Source organism: Manduca sexta, unplaced genomic scaffold (genome assembly GCF_014839805.1).
Source record: "Manduca sexta isolate Smith_Timp_Sample1 unplaced genomic scaffold, JHU_Msex_v1.0 HiC_scaffold_2184, whole genome shotgun sequence".
NCBI lineage: Eukaryota > Metazoa > Arthropoda > Insecta > Lepidoptera > Sphingidae > Manduca > Manduca sexta.
This window is the reverse complement of record NW_023593123.1, coordinates 7,145-23,875: the sequence shown is the minus strand read 5'-3', so window position 1 is coordinate 23,875 and position 16,731 is coordinate 7,145. Positions and strand designations below refer to the sequence as shown.

The window sequence follows — 16,731 nt, the reverse complement described above, 5'->3', positions numbered from 1 at the left end:
TGAAGAACGAACGGAAATAAAACTACCTATCGAAATAGATAAATAAAAAGAATTTTTTGTGGTGTTAAGAAAAAGGGGACTATATCAAATTTATCCTCAAGATTGAATTAAAACCGTCTACTATTCGAGGAATTTGAAAATCCGCCAAAATAAACAATAAATAGTACAGAAATTAATGAAGGACAATGGGCTCACAATAAATCTCATGAAAGCGCGCGAGTGGAAATTTCCACGTGACAGTTTTATTTGAGGCTTTTCCATTTGGTCGGACCCATTTTGTGCTGAACCGGCGGAGTAACAAATTAAAGGTTTTGATACATCATTATGTACTTAAATACGGAGCCATACTGAGTTTTTATTTTAAGGTAGTGTGACCGGAGAAGCCCGGCCCCTAATATAGCCCAGTTTTCAAAAATCCTTGTAAAACTTTACCAAACTATTATAAATTATGTGGCCCATTAATGGATCCGTTACCTTAGATGAGACGAGGAAGCTGTTCGCCTAATGTTATGTATCACGATTACGCGTAATGTCAGCAAGAACTTTTAATACAAAGCACGTGCCTGGCATTGTATTAATTTCGTTACCCTCATGACTAGATTTAAGTCTAATAATGCTTAGCAATATAGTAGTTACTTATGTTTGATTTCGTACATTACTTTATATGTAACAGAAAATCATTCGAAGAATAAATTCTTCTGTGAAATCACCATGAAATTGGTTGAAAAATAAAGAAGTGATTCATATTATAAATATTGTGAGCAAAAGGAGGGTTATCGCGATATCTTTATCTCACGCATAATGTCCAGTGACACTTGGTGACGTCAGTTTGCTACTAACTTTAACAGTTATTTGACAGCTACTAACTTATTATTGTGTGCGACTAATTTATTATTGTGTGGATATTGAATTTTTTTTCTGTTATATTTTGGATGACAAAGATTTTTGTAAATGTATTTTAAGAATATCGTCAATCACCCGTATTGCGTTGGCAAGAATGACCTTCAACCCAGAACACAACAATGACAAAAATAAACATCGAGTTACTCAGCGAGACTGAAAAACGAATGACCCACCTTCCAAATCCTTCCCGTGGCAAAAAACTCATCGTTCCACTTCTGCAAGCCTATGACGTGCACCAATTAGAATTCTTGAAAGTCAACGATTGACCTCTTTATCTTTCTGTTCGTACTGTCTGGATATACAAATCTCAGTTGATTGTCTATGTGGTACCAAAGTGGGATATCTTTATCCGTGAGGATGTTCAGTTGCTATTTTCTTTTTTACCCGACTACAGTGTTACGAAGAAAGGAAACGATTCTAACATCCTATATATGTAATATATTGTAACAATTTTAAATTCCAGTCAACCGTCGCTTCCAGTACGCCGATTTTGATAAATGAGGTGTCTATCGATTCGTCTTTATTGTAATATGATTACAGGCTATATATTTTGCAAATTCCAATTTTTAATAAACTTTAATTGATTTTTATGTAATTTACAGAAAATACGGTACTTTCACATTCGTATCTGTCCTGCCTTGTATATTTTGTAATTCTTGGATGCTTTTTACCTACTCTACCCGTGTTCCGCCCTGTATATAGTAAAGGTACTCACGTCTGGGCTGATGTCTGTGAAGTTGGCGCTGGAGACGAACTCCTTGAGGAAGCCGTCCAGCTCGGTACCCTCGATATATCCGTTACCTGCAAAATACCAGTAACTTAGTCTTCTCAAGTTTATTATAACCACCTTTTTTAATTTTTTCACACACTCACGCCTTATATCTCCAAAGGGGTAGGTAGGGGCACAATTGGTGCACCCACTTTTCTGTATATTCCGTCCAATAAGGGCGAGTAAAGGGGTAGGCAGAGGCACAACTTGTGCACCCACTTTTCTGTATATTCCGTCCAACAGGGACGAGTTATTCTCCATATCAGGCACAAATTTCCAGACACCGTGTTGATACTGAGTAGAAAACCCAATATCTCACTTTACCCGGGGATCGAACACGAGACCTCAGCACTGCAGTACGTATACAAATATAGCAACGAAGCAAGTGATTGTAGTAATGTGTCAAGAAAATGTAACCTTAATAATTTTCACAATTAAGCACTATAAGAGTGTAAAGCGTCCCGTTCATAGAATTTTTGAAAAGAATATTAGTACATTTGCAGATCTGAGTGATATCACGAATAACAACCAAAGATAAAAAAAATATTTAACGACACGGAGCACAAACACAATCATAAGTGGTTCAGCAATGGACAAAATCAAGGAACAAGTTCAACCCAATTTATGATGCCTATTACTGAAATCCCTAAAAGTCCTAATTACTTTTCGTAATAAAATAAAACCGAGCGCCATTATCTCCAAGCCATTTACCAAGATTCCTCCTTTTCTTCTACAAAAGTTGAAATTAGGTCTGGCGAAAGTGGCGCATTTGATTCCCAGCAGCCCGATCCCTTCAAGATAAAGGGAATAGGTATTTGATTTGACGAAACTTGATGTTTGGCTGCGAAAAGAGCGAAAGGAAAAAATATAACAATAAGTTTTAGTGCGTATATTTACAGTATTTATTTTCTTACTAGTTGACCCGACAGACGTTGTCCCGTCTTAACTATGAATTTGCAGCGCGCATTCTGTCAATCGCTGACAGTTATTTCAAACAATTGACACGTTATATAAAATTAATATTTTTGTTAAGTTTTCTTAAATTTTCATACTTTCCACACATTTTTTTGGAATTATTTCTTTCATAAGAACCTTCTCCTTGACAATAGCAAACACAACAAACAAAAAAGTGAAATCGGTCCAGCCGTTCACGCGTGATGGCGTGACCAAGGAAATGGGGATTCATTTTTATATATATAGATATATATTAAAAAAAAAAACAGGAGAATTCTATTATGTCATTTTCATTATAATACTAGCCCTATATACTGTACTCTCCACTGTTTCACTGATAGGATTTATGCGTTAGTCCACCTCGCTGTCCAAGTCAAAATTCTTATGGAGTATTCTCATATATGTATGTAGGTTTCTTCATGATGTTTTCCTTCATCGTTAAAGCAAACGATAATTGATAAATACACACGTAACTTCGAAAAGTCAAAGATATATGCCCTGAGTTTAAAAAGGATATAGCGATTATAATGTTATGGGGTCTTGACTGTGAAGTCTTAAATCTAATTCCCAGGGTTGTCAAGCCCTGAATGGAATACCCCAGAGGAGATTGATGTCAGATTATACAGTGTTATTTTGACATTGTATTATAAAAAGAAAACAAATATTTATCTTCTTGAAATAACAATTTAAACTTACTCGAACCGTAGTAGTTGTAAAACAAGTGTAAGTTTCGAACACAATAAATAATAAAAGTAGTTTTAATTTCGCACGTCCTAATGCTACTATTACATATACTATTATGTTAGGATTTTTATTAAAATAAACAGAAATAACACTGAGTACAGATATACTTTTACAAATATTACACAAATCGAACAACCGGTACGACTGGTAATGAACAACTGTACGCTGCTGACTGACTACTGCCTCGGGTTTGTTTTTTTATCCCTGTCATACGTTTGTTAGCCTGGCAGGGCCGGCTTATACAAACACACCGGTCTTGCGGGTGCGTGCTTTAGGCACTACGAGCCCTTAAGTGACCATGCTGAGGGCAACCCACTAAAGGGTCACGGCCTCGGCTCAGGACGGCCACTGAGAGATGATGTTTTGGGGACATCTACGATTATGGAGTTCGAGTTTGTCAAACGCTCTGTGTTTTATAGCAAAAGGTATCACAAATACCCTCACAAAAATATTTCAATCCTTACAATAAGATAATTCGACGGGGCGGCAACATTATACTTTCAGTCAGAAATGCTCTCACGCACACACCATATTCGCACTAAACCATAGCATATGAAGTGATAAAAACACAGAACAATGTCACCGGGATTTTTGACATAATATTAGCAGAGTTAAAGACCAATATATGGTTGTTTTATTGATGAATGCAATGTTAAAATGACCCTGTATAAATAAAGATCGACAGTTGCACCAGAATAATATTTTTTGTTCGTTTGTGTTATCGACCGACTTTATTTATGCTTGACAGCAGAAAATAGCATTGTGATTACTACCAACGTTGTCACATAACAATAAAATTTGATAAAATAAACAGTTGTGTTTTATCGGTCAATAACCGTGAAATATTTAGTTTTTCCATTATTATGTAGATAAAAGTTGGACGAAGGCTAATACACTAAGTTAATAAATTATGGATGTCAAATTTCGATTCGCTTGCGCACTATTACAGGATTCAATGTTATACGTTTTGCACAAATGGATTTATAAATATCTAATGATTCCATTTTTTTCCGTAAAAAATATGATATATTGTCTTTTCTAATTATTAACAAAATAAATCTTTAAAATCTCGTTTTACAACATAAATTACAATATTATGTAAGCTTAATAATTACGGACCGAATAGTTTACTTTTAATTTAGCCAGTTTAAAATTTACTTAATCGTTTATCTGATAAATGAAAATTAGCCCTGTATAGTTTATTTGTGATAGTTTCGTGGCCCATCCAAGATCAAACGATTGGAGTGAATCGACATTGCGGAATCCGTACTCATTACTCTAAATTTGCGACGTTTCATTACAGGGAAGCCATTTTGTTATTAGTACGTTTGAATTTGGAATGGGCAACGTTAAATCCAGATTTGTGATTGAGTTTCTGATTGGTGTAACCAGACATAAAACTATATAGTGAGTTATAGACCGGAAATCAGGAGCAAATTTTTGCTTCAAAAGTTATTACCGATTAGTAATAAGTCGCTGTCGTATTTGAGAATGTCCGTGTGACAAAATGTCACAACGTCCTTAGATATTAATACAAAAAATAGTATATTTACAGAAACTATGCTAATTTTCGCATTAAAAACATGCAAATCATGATATGGAAAATATGTGAAGTATTTTACATTGATGTTTTGCCATTTCACGAGAGACTGAGTAACTATCACATATACGCAATGTTTGTATGACAATCATCCCAATGCCCGCTCTATATAATCTTAGAACCTTTTGGGTGTAACCTAGGTTTTTATGAATTTTCGTGTAAGGGTCAATTCACACGAGGGTAGAGTTGATGCGCATTGAAATGTCAAATTCTTTATAAGTTGCACGAACACACGTATTCGTGTAAATTCGTGCGCATTCGCACCCTTATACATTTAATAGTAATGGTAGTAAAAGGTCAGATTGTTAAATCTATTTTTCAAATATTTAAATAAATAAATAAAAATCAAGTGCTTGTTTATTCGATAAACAACCCTTTTCCAAAGATCACATAAATTTACAGTAGAATTTTGCGACCATTTTTCATCTGTTCCCTCATTAATTATCTGTACTAACGTCTGACTGCTTCGGTGGCGTAGTTGTACTGCATGTGCAGTACGGTAGCGTTCTGAGGTCCTGGGTTCGAATCTCGGGTCGGGAAAGTGATATTTGGGTTTTTCTGCTCAGTATCAGCCCGGAGTCTGGAATTTGTTCCCGATATGCTAATAGGCTCGACCCCTATCATGGAACGGAACACACTTGGCGAAAAGTGGGTGACCTGGTTGCGCTTCTGCATACCTCTTCGGGGATAAATGCGTGTTATCAGTTTATGTTTCGAAACGACTAAACGAATTTTGACGAAAATGCATCATTAAGTAGAAAATTCAAAGCGTTATTAAAAATTTCAACCTAAATATCTTCTTTACAATCAAATCCATGGCCAAAGGTAAGATGTTACTAAATACGAAAGAATTGCTCTCATAAATGAATACATCAAAATCGAATAGCGCTAAAGTGAGAAGGGGCAACCCTGATACCGTCCTCTTGGGTCGAATACATTTTATTCCGTTACATTTTTATCGATAAGTTCTGTTATCGATTTGATAGGCAGCAATATGATTATTCGAATTAAAGCATTTCATTTACACTTTTAATCGTGTAGTGCTATGTTCGATTCTTATGTCAGCGAAATGTAGCTAAAATAATTTCCACTTATAAGATTACGTAGAGTAAGACAGGAAAACGGTTTGGTAACTGAAATAAATTCTTAAATTGAATAGATTAATGGAAGGAAATTATACAATCGATGAACCACTTTACAGATTACATTAAAGTTGGAAAAGTAAATGGTAAGTTATCCATCGGAGAGGAAACTCGTTTCTTATGTGGCTTATATATACATTAAAATAAAACTGTTTTACGGATTTTCTTGGGAAATAATTTAATTATATAACTATAAAATATATGTTCGTACGACCAACCATTTAAGGCTGCAAAGTCTTCAAAACTTCGGGGGAAAATGATTGTGTAAAAAACTGCGATCAAACCGTAACATAGTCTTATTTTATTGTCTATCATTCGCGAAGACATAGAAAACCTTTATAGCTCATGTATGAATACATCAATAGTTTGTAATTGCAAAAAAAATAAGTGTGGTATATAGAAGAGGTAACACAATATAATTATATAGACAGAATTTATGTTTGTAAATGATACAGGTCAGAAGAGTTAAAATTTTCATAATTCTGCATAAAATTATGGAAAAATATGTAATTAGTAACAAATACTATTTAGATCACATTCATGGATAAAAAAAATGGAGTGTTAGAAACTATTATTTGACAGAATGGCAATAAGAAATAGTAAAAACTATCAAGTTGTATGAATTGACGAATGACGCTAGAAAACTAAAATTAAAAATCAATTTAACTTTTGACCAAAAATGCCTTTTTTAGGAAATAAATTATGGCATACCAGCTTTTGGTCGCAGATTCGCCCGCGCGAAGGGTTTTCTAGGATATTTTTTTTCCGACTTACTTGATATGTAACGTTATATTATGACCAAATTATACAAAATCATTATAAATTGTAGCCTATGTGTTATTCTGATGTATAATCAATATTACTGTAAAGTTTTTTCGTGAAAGAGCAACAAACATACATACATACATCCATCCATCCATTCTCACAAACTTTCGCATTTATAATATTAGTAGGATTTGTGCTTCTTTTTGCCAAATTTGTGTTCAGTAACAGGAGCAGATAATGCTATTTTTAATGGTAATTCAAAAATGTTGTATTTGTGATACACTATCGATATTTTTCATTCGACGTCGTCCCATCACTAGTCAAGGCTTAAGGTTTGTACCTTCGCATCCGCCACTCAAGACCTTGTTGAATAAGTGCAGAAAGCTTTTCTGTAGCTATATTTGTGGAGAAAATCGACCCTGGAGTATTGTAAGATGGAATCTGTCGTGTGATATAATAGACCTTTTGAATTGAAATGAAATTCCCATACACAATTTCTTGAAGGGAGCTTTGAAATTATGTTTTCTCACACCACGGTAAGACGGTACCATGTACAGGGTTCTTTTGACATAGCGTCAATAAATGAAACGTCATAGTAGTCTTTGCCTCTTCTAACATAGTATCAGAAACATTTCATCATCATCATCATCTCAGCCACAGGAAGTCCACTGCTGAACATAGGCCTCTCCCAAGGATTTCCATGTCGACCTGTTGGAAACCAGACCAGAAACATTTATGAATAACGAATGTTTACACTAAATGTCCCGTAACTTTTTTGATTTTTTTATCATTTTGTCGTTTCGAGTGAATGTGGTGTTGAAGGTTTTATATGTATTATATCAATTTAGCTGGCTGATATAGAGAATGTCACTGTAGTATCCATAGCGATGGGAAATAATAAGAACAAAAATGGTGTTAAATGTGATACATACGACGCGATGTAGCGTAAAACTCAGCTAATAGTAAATAAAGTCTGCTTTGTTTATAAATTCTAAGGGCGTTATTACTCTGCAGTATATCCCATACCTAACATGTGGTATGTGAGTGAATATTTCTAACTGAAAGTGTGATGTTGCCGCTGCGACGAATTCTCTTAATTGGCATTAGGATGTATATTTAAAATTACTTTTTATTGATATTTAATTTGTTCAAAACTTACTTTTTTATTTTACATCTACGTTTCGAGTAACTTATTTTTTTTTATTCAAACACAAGTTACACTTAGACTCGAGTTCTTATATCACGAGTGCCACTCCGTACACACCCACAAGCTGTCAATATTGACCATACTAAAGTCAGTTTGAATGGATATCAGTTCAAATCAGTTGAACACAGTGAATGTTCGGAACGACATATCTAGTACGTAGTACATATTATATCGATTATATGCAACACTATGCGGAATATTATTGTAACTATCGGCGGTAGATTGTAAGAATGTCATTGTTATACATCAGTTGGGAATAAACCGTGTAATCAATTATACGCTGTCTCTTTACCCTCCTAAAGACATTAGAGTAAGTACTGTTGATTCGTACTTTGAATATTGATAGGCCAATATATTTTTTATTGAGTACAAATTACAGTCTAAAATGAATCATCTAATTTGTCTTGCGGGTCAAATTAGAAACAATACGGTCATGTTTTACACAATAGTTTGACAAATCGATATTCAGTGCTTTTGAACGCGACACGAATAGAAATACAAACACGGTCATAACACTTAACTCTGATATCAAATAATTATAAATAGAATGATAAATTTTTCAGTGCTATGATTTTTTTATTAGGCATGGCAATGTTGGTAGTTTTGTTGCTGAGTAGTATGTTTTTTACAGCTAAAACGCCCATAAACAGTAAAAACCACCATCCAACACTTTGAATTACAAATTGTTTGGTACTGCGCTCGCCATCCTGAGACATGAGATGTTAAGTCTTATTATGTCAAATAGTTACACTGGCTAATATGTTCTTCAAACTGGAACACAACACTGACTACACCCTTTTGCTTGGCGGCAGAAATATACAGTGCGGTGGTACCGCGGTGGCAATCGAGTCTAGTGTAGCGGATACGAATGTTTAGTGTATTTTTGAAGACCCACAGATCTTATATCTACTGTCAAAGGTGGCCTTTATTTTGTAGCCTTGTCGTTTAGTCCCTACTTTCTATGCAATAGTTTTATAGGTAATACAAAGTATTCAATTCTAAAATAGTAATTTGTTATCGGCATTGCATTGACATGAATTGTTAAATCTTCGCTGTAAATTTAATAAATTTTCTCAACTTTCAAATATTATAAATTGCAAAAAATGTATTTTTATATTTTTATCCGTTATTTCATGTAATGGCGCCCATAATGGACACATTACTTATGGTAACAAAATCTAAATCAAAATCGCTTCCTACGTATCTGTCACGCCTATTTAAGCACTTTCCAACCCAATTAACTTTAATATTAAGTTAAACGAAAGTCATAACCAGTAATGCAGTCGAGCACAAAAGCGTCCCAAATGGATTGAAAGGCTTCTCGTGAGGGGCGTCGAATTGGGGAGACTACAATAGCGTGAGTCGGGTTATTTCTGATGAGAGGTTTTAGGGATTGTTATGGAAGTCTTGGGGCAGATTTTTCAATCTTCGGATAAAAGTTACCCATTAAATTATAACTTAAGTGATTATAAAAGTGATACCGTTCTTACAACTGACGTTTTAAATTTATGCATGTTGAATAAAATACAAATATCTTTTATCTCATTTATCAGTCTTTAAGGTAAGATTTATTCTGATTTATACAAAGATTATTGAAACGCCATCATAACTAAGACACTCAAAACCTTCAAAAAATACTATTGAAACAAATCATTGAATAAAATATTAATTCGTTATAATAACATTTTAGAAACGAATAAAATACTCGGTTAAACAAACAAATATAATTCACCCATTATCACCTCACAATAGTAAACATAATCAAAAGATTTTCTTAACACAACCACGTTTTTAAAACATAAAATCAGTGTCAGCGCCATTAATGAACACAACATAACATAACCTCAAAACATTCAAAAAAGGAACGTTAAAACCTAACCTATATGTTAACAGTTTTACAAAAAATCCGCTTGTTTTACAAACTGGAGCGCCTAAAAAGTTCTTTAGACAGCACAAACATGTTTGAGCGTCTAGAGAGGTAAGATACTGTAGTTAGTTCTGCTAACTCGGTCAAGCGGTAAGTTGGCCGTTCCTTGAGTGCACTACAAAAAATAATTTTATAAAGTGCACGCGTATTTAAGAATTTAATTTAAGGAAGCCAAGTGTTTAATTATCTTTGTTTGCATTTCATTATGTTAACAGCGTTAACAGAGCTATTGTAATTTGGAGAAAGCTACAAAGTTCGGATATTTTGACGAATAATTTTTAACAATGTAATTTTTTATGGGGCTGGCTGAAATATAATATTTAAAAGTAGATTTTATTTCTTCAGTATAGCTATTAACACGATAGCCGTAAAATAAGGTGGAATACTACCATTATTATTATTTAATTATGTTCTAAACATTATGCTTTATTGGTTTTCTCGGTGTTTGTAAAAATGCGCTGATAAAATAACTTTTTTTTTATTTTATCACGTGTATTCTTGTTGATATCCGATCGGGCACAAAATAAAACCTTCAAATAATTGAAACCGTTCAGTATCAAGTAAGTATTTGTTAAGTCATCGTATTTCGACGTCCGTAGGTACCACAGTAACAGTTCCATTTGCAATAAGTGTGTTTTCCTGTTCTGAAGATTCGTAACAGCTTTGTCATACTAAAGAGGACAGGTATTTATTTGTTTGTTTGTTTTCGAAAACGGAGGAATTTGTGTAAAGGTTTTACGGGCACGTTGTTACTTGCACATGTTTTAACCGATTTTAATAAAGGAGGTTAACAATGCGACGTGTATTTTATGTTTTTTATCATAGAACTTAATTTATGAACCGGTTTGGAATATTCTTTTGTTATTTGAAAGAATATGCTTTTAAATTGGTTCAGAAGTTTAATTTTTAAACTAAAATGTTTTTTTTTGTGCATGAATTAAGAATATTATGTTATTATTCGTGAATAAAATAGTTATTTTATACAATAGAATATAATAGAAAAGCAAAATTTAAATAATTCTTTAAAAGTCAAGACTATAAACAGTAAATATAGTTACTAACTATTAGTTCATACCCTAACTTGATCTAAAAACAGTTCTAAACCTAACCTTATATTAGGCGGGAGAAATTTCCTTAGTTCAATTTGAGGTTTAAATTTACTATTGTCTTTCCTCCCTGGTCTCAGCGACCCTCACGTCTTTTCAATTCCTTTTTAATTTAATTTCATATCGCAATGTCATTAGCCTTATTGTTATCAAAATATCTTTATGTTTTCTTTTCATTATGTTATTAACCACCAAACTTTAATTGTGAGCTTGGTAACGTTGGCTTTATGACTTTATTCATAATGTTTATCGGTGCCTGTCTGGAGGAGGTGGTGGGGAGAAAGGGCAAGCTGTGTCTGAAAATAGCGGAACCTCGCTGCTCACCTACACATTACTATCAAACCACAGTCGAGTTAAGGCGATACCTCAAGGTCCATTTTCATACATTTTGTTTCGGCTTTAATCTGAGTAACTAAACAAGTATTGGCAAGTAAAGAATTTAAATTCACGTCTAGTTAGTGATTAGTTCTTGCAGTTGAAGAAAACGTAAAAATAATTAATAATCATGGATATTTCGGCCTTTAAAATTTAATATGACGAAATTTTAAAGGCAGAAATATCCATGATTATTAATTATTTTACGTTTTTCTTTCAACTGCAAGAACTAATCACTAACTAGACGTGAATTTAAATTCTTTACTTGCCAATACTTGTTTAGTTACCCAGATTAAAGGTGAAACAAAATGTATGAAAATGGACCTTGAGGTATCGCCTTAATATCTACTATAAACAAATAAAACCTTCTTGGGTAATTAAAAATATTCTATTAGATTAATGTCATAAAAAAAAAACTTTTTGTTCAAAAAAGAAAAAAAAAAATTTTGACTGTTAATTTTTGTACTAAATAGTCTTCTAAGATCGTCAAATCAATAACATTAAATCGGTTTCAATGCCAGTATTAAGTCAAAGTATATCAAAAGCGAAAGGTGAAAATGCCGAGCAAGGCAGTAAAGATCATGCAATATCATGAATATTATAACCGCTGTGGGATATTCGTTTCTTTCATGCATCACAATTACCTTCGCGGTTCGCGTGGCTGTTTTTTCTATAACATATTACCATATTTTGAAGGATACCTTGAAAGTCTGAACAACTCTTTTGTATGTACATTTTTTGATAAAGAATGTACCCTTTTTTTTTATATGCAAGTTTAGTGGCTTTTATTCTACAAGTATATACATCATCGTATTCTACAACTAATTTAACGGGGTGAAACAATTTAAAATATTAGAATTTCATGTTAATCTTATAACTTAACAGGGTGAAATTTTGTGAAGGAAACCCGACACAAAATTGGGCACTAATATATGCATAAATGCGTGCTGAAAGGAGTTCTTATTTTATTTAGATATTACATCAATTACGAAAGGGAAGTAGGTAAGGATCGAGCTGTATGGACTATCGCCACTACCAAATACTCAAACATTTATAAATAACTCACCGTCTCTGTCGTAATGACTCCACACTTCCATGAACTGATTTGCTGACAGCTTCTTCAACTCTCTCGAATCAGGGTCTCGGAACTGCCTCATGAAGTTCGTCGCCCGTTCCAAATTCAAACGTTTCGCCGACGAATTCGAATCAATACTCATTTTGAAATAACGGCTAGTTACGGTTTAACCGGATAAATAACGGATCTTATTAAAATAAATATTTTAACTACACTATGAATTTGGCTTTATTATTGTCAGAGATTATATTTTTAAGTTCTTTTTACATTTGTTCTGCGTTTTGTGAAGTCTTCTCGGTTATGTCATCTGTAACAAAGGGAAGAAATATTAATCTCTGCTTTGATATAAGGCAATGGCAAAATGTTCCGTGAGATGAACATAGTAGTGTTTAAAGTCTATCAAACTAGAACAAAAATTACCAAAGATAGATCGTTGCAATCGTTTTATATAGCACCTGAGTGACCTCCATTTGAAAGCGACACTTCTATGATATCTTAACTGCTAGGTGTTATTGAGTTTCAAAAATGAAGTGTTATTGATTTTTTTCTGAAAATAATATTAGTGGAAAGTATTAACAAGACTTTAGTTACCCACAATTGTACTTTGCATGTATTAAGTGTTAGTTTTCCGAAAATTGCAAAATAAAATATGCTATGCTTCATATGGGAAATGTCTAGAAGAAGTCTGTATCTACCACATTTTTATTTTTATTAAAAAAAATTGGCTAGGGCTGCATAAAAAAGTATCTACTACATTTGTTGTTAAATTACATTGTAATTTTGACAGCCCTTTTTGATTTTTCTCGGGGCAAAAATTATTATTGCTACCGCCACCTCAGGGTGAGTGGAAGCCCTAGCATAATAAAAAATAGACACAATAATGTTAACTCAATACGTATAGAACGTTATAAATAGACTATACACAATATATCCTACGACAAACCCATATCACACACAAACTTGACATTATCTTGTACACACGCGAGTTTTGAAGAGAGGTGCCTTTTTCTAGAAACAGCCGGCCAAACCGGTGAAAAATAATTCAATTAGATTTTAAAAAAATATATTTTGATATAATGAATACCACAAAAATTTAATAAAAACCGAATTACATATTGTAACGGTCCATCTAGAGAAAATATTAAAAGATGTCTTTTTCTAGAAACAGCCGGCTAAATCTGTGAAAATTAATTCATTTAGATTTTAAAAATAATTAATATGCCATAATAAACACCACGAATATATAATAAAAACAAATTAAATATTGTGGTGAATCGATGTGCTCAAAAAAATGTATTAAAAATAGGTTAAACTTTACGTAACAAATTAATACATTTTTGTCTTAGCGTAATACAATATACAGTTATTTTTATTATATTGAATTGTAGTTTTTTAGCCGTTAAAAACGGCTACAAAACTCCAATAAAAAATTCACTTTACCAAGAAAATGCTTTGAAAACTCGTCCATAAAACAAAAACCGGAAAGCCGGCACCGGATTCGCCGGTCGCAACACTAAGCATTATTTGCGCAAATATATAAATCCGACCTATTGTCGACAGGTGCCGGTAAGTTCGCAGAAGTTATTTCGGAAAACATTACTTTTCGTAACAAAATTCTGTTCGATATGTTGACCCTTATCTTTCGTTTATGTAAGGAATTCTTTGACGTCAGTAATTCGTGTTAGTTTTGATTTTATTCGGAATTTCTGTCCAGCACTAAAGTATGTTGGAATGATGTGTTTAATAATTTCTAAATATCATGGACACACAAATTGTTAGTGTTCGTGTTTATATGCAGCCGTGTACTCCTTATTGTATTGTAACGGCATTTAGCTTATGATTGCTAACTTGACTACTTAATTAATTATTTGGTAATGTACATTGGGGTTATTAAATAAATAAATAAATAGGTTTGTAGCTTCTTTTATGAAATAATCATGAAAATTGTTTAAAAATTAAAGAATATTTGAAATATTGTAAGCAAAAGTAAGGGTGTAGTGGGGTTCTCGTACTGTCTCTTTACGCACGCAGTGTTATAGCCGGTTACACTCGGTGACGTCACAGTTTGGCATTCTATAATTTAACAGCCACGCCTTACATAAAATTTCAAAACTCTATAACTAATATATTATTACGTAGATTTTGTAAATACTATTTGTTCTATTTTTGATGACTTACATATTTGACAAAAGTATTGAAAAAAACTATTTAACTACTATTGCTATTGGGGTGATAATTGGATAATGTATTTTGTAGCAGAGCGATTTGCGACTTCTACACCATGCACATAAAGTGTAAAATCCGTCAAAGTAAGTGTGTCGCGTTCCGGGACCATTCAATGTATATCGGGTTTCGAAGCCGGCTTAATTACGTCGATTGGCGAGGGATAATCAACGCTCGTCATTCGACACTATTCACTTCAATTCACGTGAAGTGAGTTCTTTTGTACAGTGCATGTAAAAAATGTATAATTTACATATAAAATTGCCGTTTAGTATCATTATGTTGTATAATAAAAATGTGATGCCGGTTTCAAAGTCATTTTGTGTTATAACGTCTTATCGCAAAGGGTAAAATGCTTTTCATTTTAATGTGTCAGGCAACTTTACTACAAGAATAAAATTCCATTCTAATATTTACATAAAAAAATCACATTGTAACATTAATTGCAAGAAAAATAAACAAACCAATAATTTCGAGTCTAAAAATACTTTTTTGTAATTTTTATATTTAAATTCTATTATATATATCAAAAAGTGGCGATAGCCTACTTTTTTGTAATGTCAAATGCTATTTTATACATTAAATAGCGGTGATAGCAAAGTTGGTTGTGGAACGGACTACCGAGACTAATGTCCGCAGATTCAAAAGTCAAGGGCACAAACCTCTGACTTTTTTAAAAATATGTGTGCTCTTTGTGTATTATCGCTTGCTTTAACGGTACAGGAAAACATAGTGAGTAAACCTGCATACCTGAGAAATTATCTATAAGAATTTCAAAGGTATGTGAAATGTGCCAACCCATTTTAGCCGAGCATATTAGTACTAATGTTTAAAACCCTCCTAGTATGGAAGATCCGTGCCCAGCAGTGGGAGAGTATATTTTACAGATCTGATATAATCACCCTCTTATCAGCAATATTATTCCTGCCCTCGTCCTTCCTTTTGTTTGTAACCATCTCTTCGAATATCATTTCTTACAATTTACGACGTAATAAAAAATATACCCCAAAAAGTATTTAATGAGGGTATAAAAACTTCCCTTTCTAAGAATAACCGGTTCCAGCCAATATTTCATAACTTTTCCAAGGGCCGTGTCCGAGGTAAGGCAGATAAATCATATTTTATTAGCTTATTAGCTAGAGTCTGGAGACTTAGATATCATTAATATCGTTTTATCTTAGTCCTTTAGTTCTTTAAGCGTAAAGAATATTCTAGAGGTTTTAACAAACAAATTACAAAATTCAGTTACAGATTTACCCCCTTATTCATAAACGTTTTTTATCTAAGGACGGAGTAAAGCTGTGATAACAAGCCTGTTTCTCATAATAGACATAGGGCCGTTGTGATTGGTTATTATTGTTGTATTTCAATATTAGCCAATCACAATGGCCCTACGTCTACGCACTGCGAAGACTGCCATGCCGTCAGCACTGAGAGACAGACTTGTTATCACAGCCTTACTCGGTCGTTAGATAAAAAACGTCTATGAATAAGGGGGTAAAACTTTACTGGTAAGATTTGATATCATTAATATCGCTTCGTATTAGTTCTTTAGTTTTTTAAGAGTAAAGAAAATTCTAGAGATTTACAAAGATTTTTTACAAAGTTCAGTTACTGATTGTTTGAACTTCACTGGTAGGTAAGGTAGGTTTTGTAGTGCGCAAAATAATTGTCAATTTATTTCTTATTTACATAACGGTATTGACAAAGCGCTATATGGTGACAAAAATAGACATTGCTGTCGCCTTTTGATGCTAATGGTGGAATATTTGTATCCATCCATATAGCCAGAACCTTACCTAAGATGGGAAACTCGACATAGTGGCCCACGTATCGCGTTCGCGTGTATCGCGTTGTTGGATCAACCTGTGTATATCCGGTTTAAAACTGACCGGCATGATAATTAAGTACTATAAATTGCATTGTTTTCTGCATGCGGCT

General features: G+C 33.3%; 1 protein-coding gene across 1 annotated transcript; it reads right to left on the bottom strand.

Moving 5' to 3' along the window:
* Window positions 1–1,082: 1,082 nt before the first annotated feature.
* On the bottom strand, window positions 1,083–12,996 carry LOC119191982 (calbindin-32-like). Its single transcript, XM_037445834.1, has 2 exons — window positions 12,559–12,996; window positions 1,083–1,704 (listed from the first exon to the last, which is right to left on the bottom strand). Exons 1-2 carry the CDS (start codon window positions 12,707–12,709, stop codon window positions 1,580–1,582), a joined length of 276 nt encoding a protein of 91 aa, XP_037301731.1. The 5' UTR covers window positions 12,710–12,996; the 3' UTR covers window positions 1,083–1,579.
* Window positions 12,997–16,731: the final 3,735 nt, after the last annotated feature.

Excerpts from the sequence above, each read along its gene's own strand:
- LOC119191982 (XM_037445834.1), bottom strand. The coding sequence starts at position 12,709 with ATGAGTATTGATTCGAATTCGTCGGCGAAACGTTTGAATTTGGAACGG. Across the intron at positions 1,705-12,558 it reads GAGTCATTACGACAGAGACG|GTAACGGATATATCGAGGGT; the intron begins GTGAGTTATTTA and ends GGTATTTTGCAG.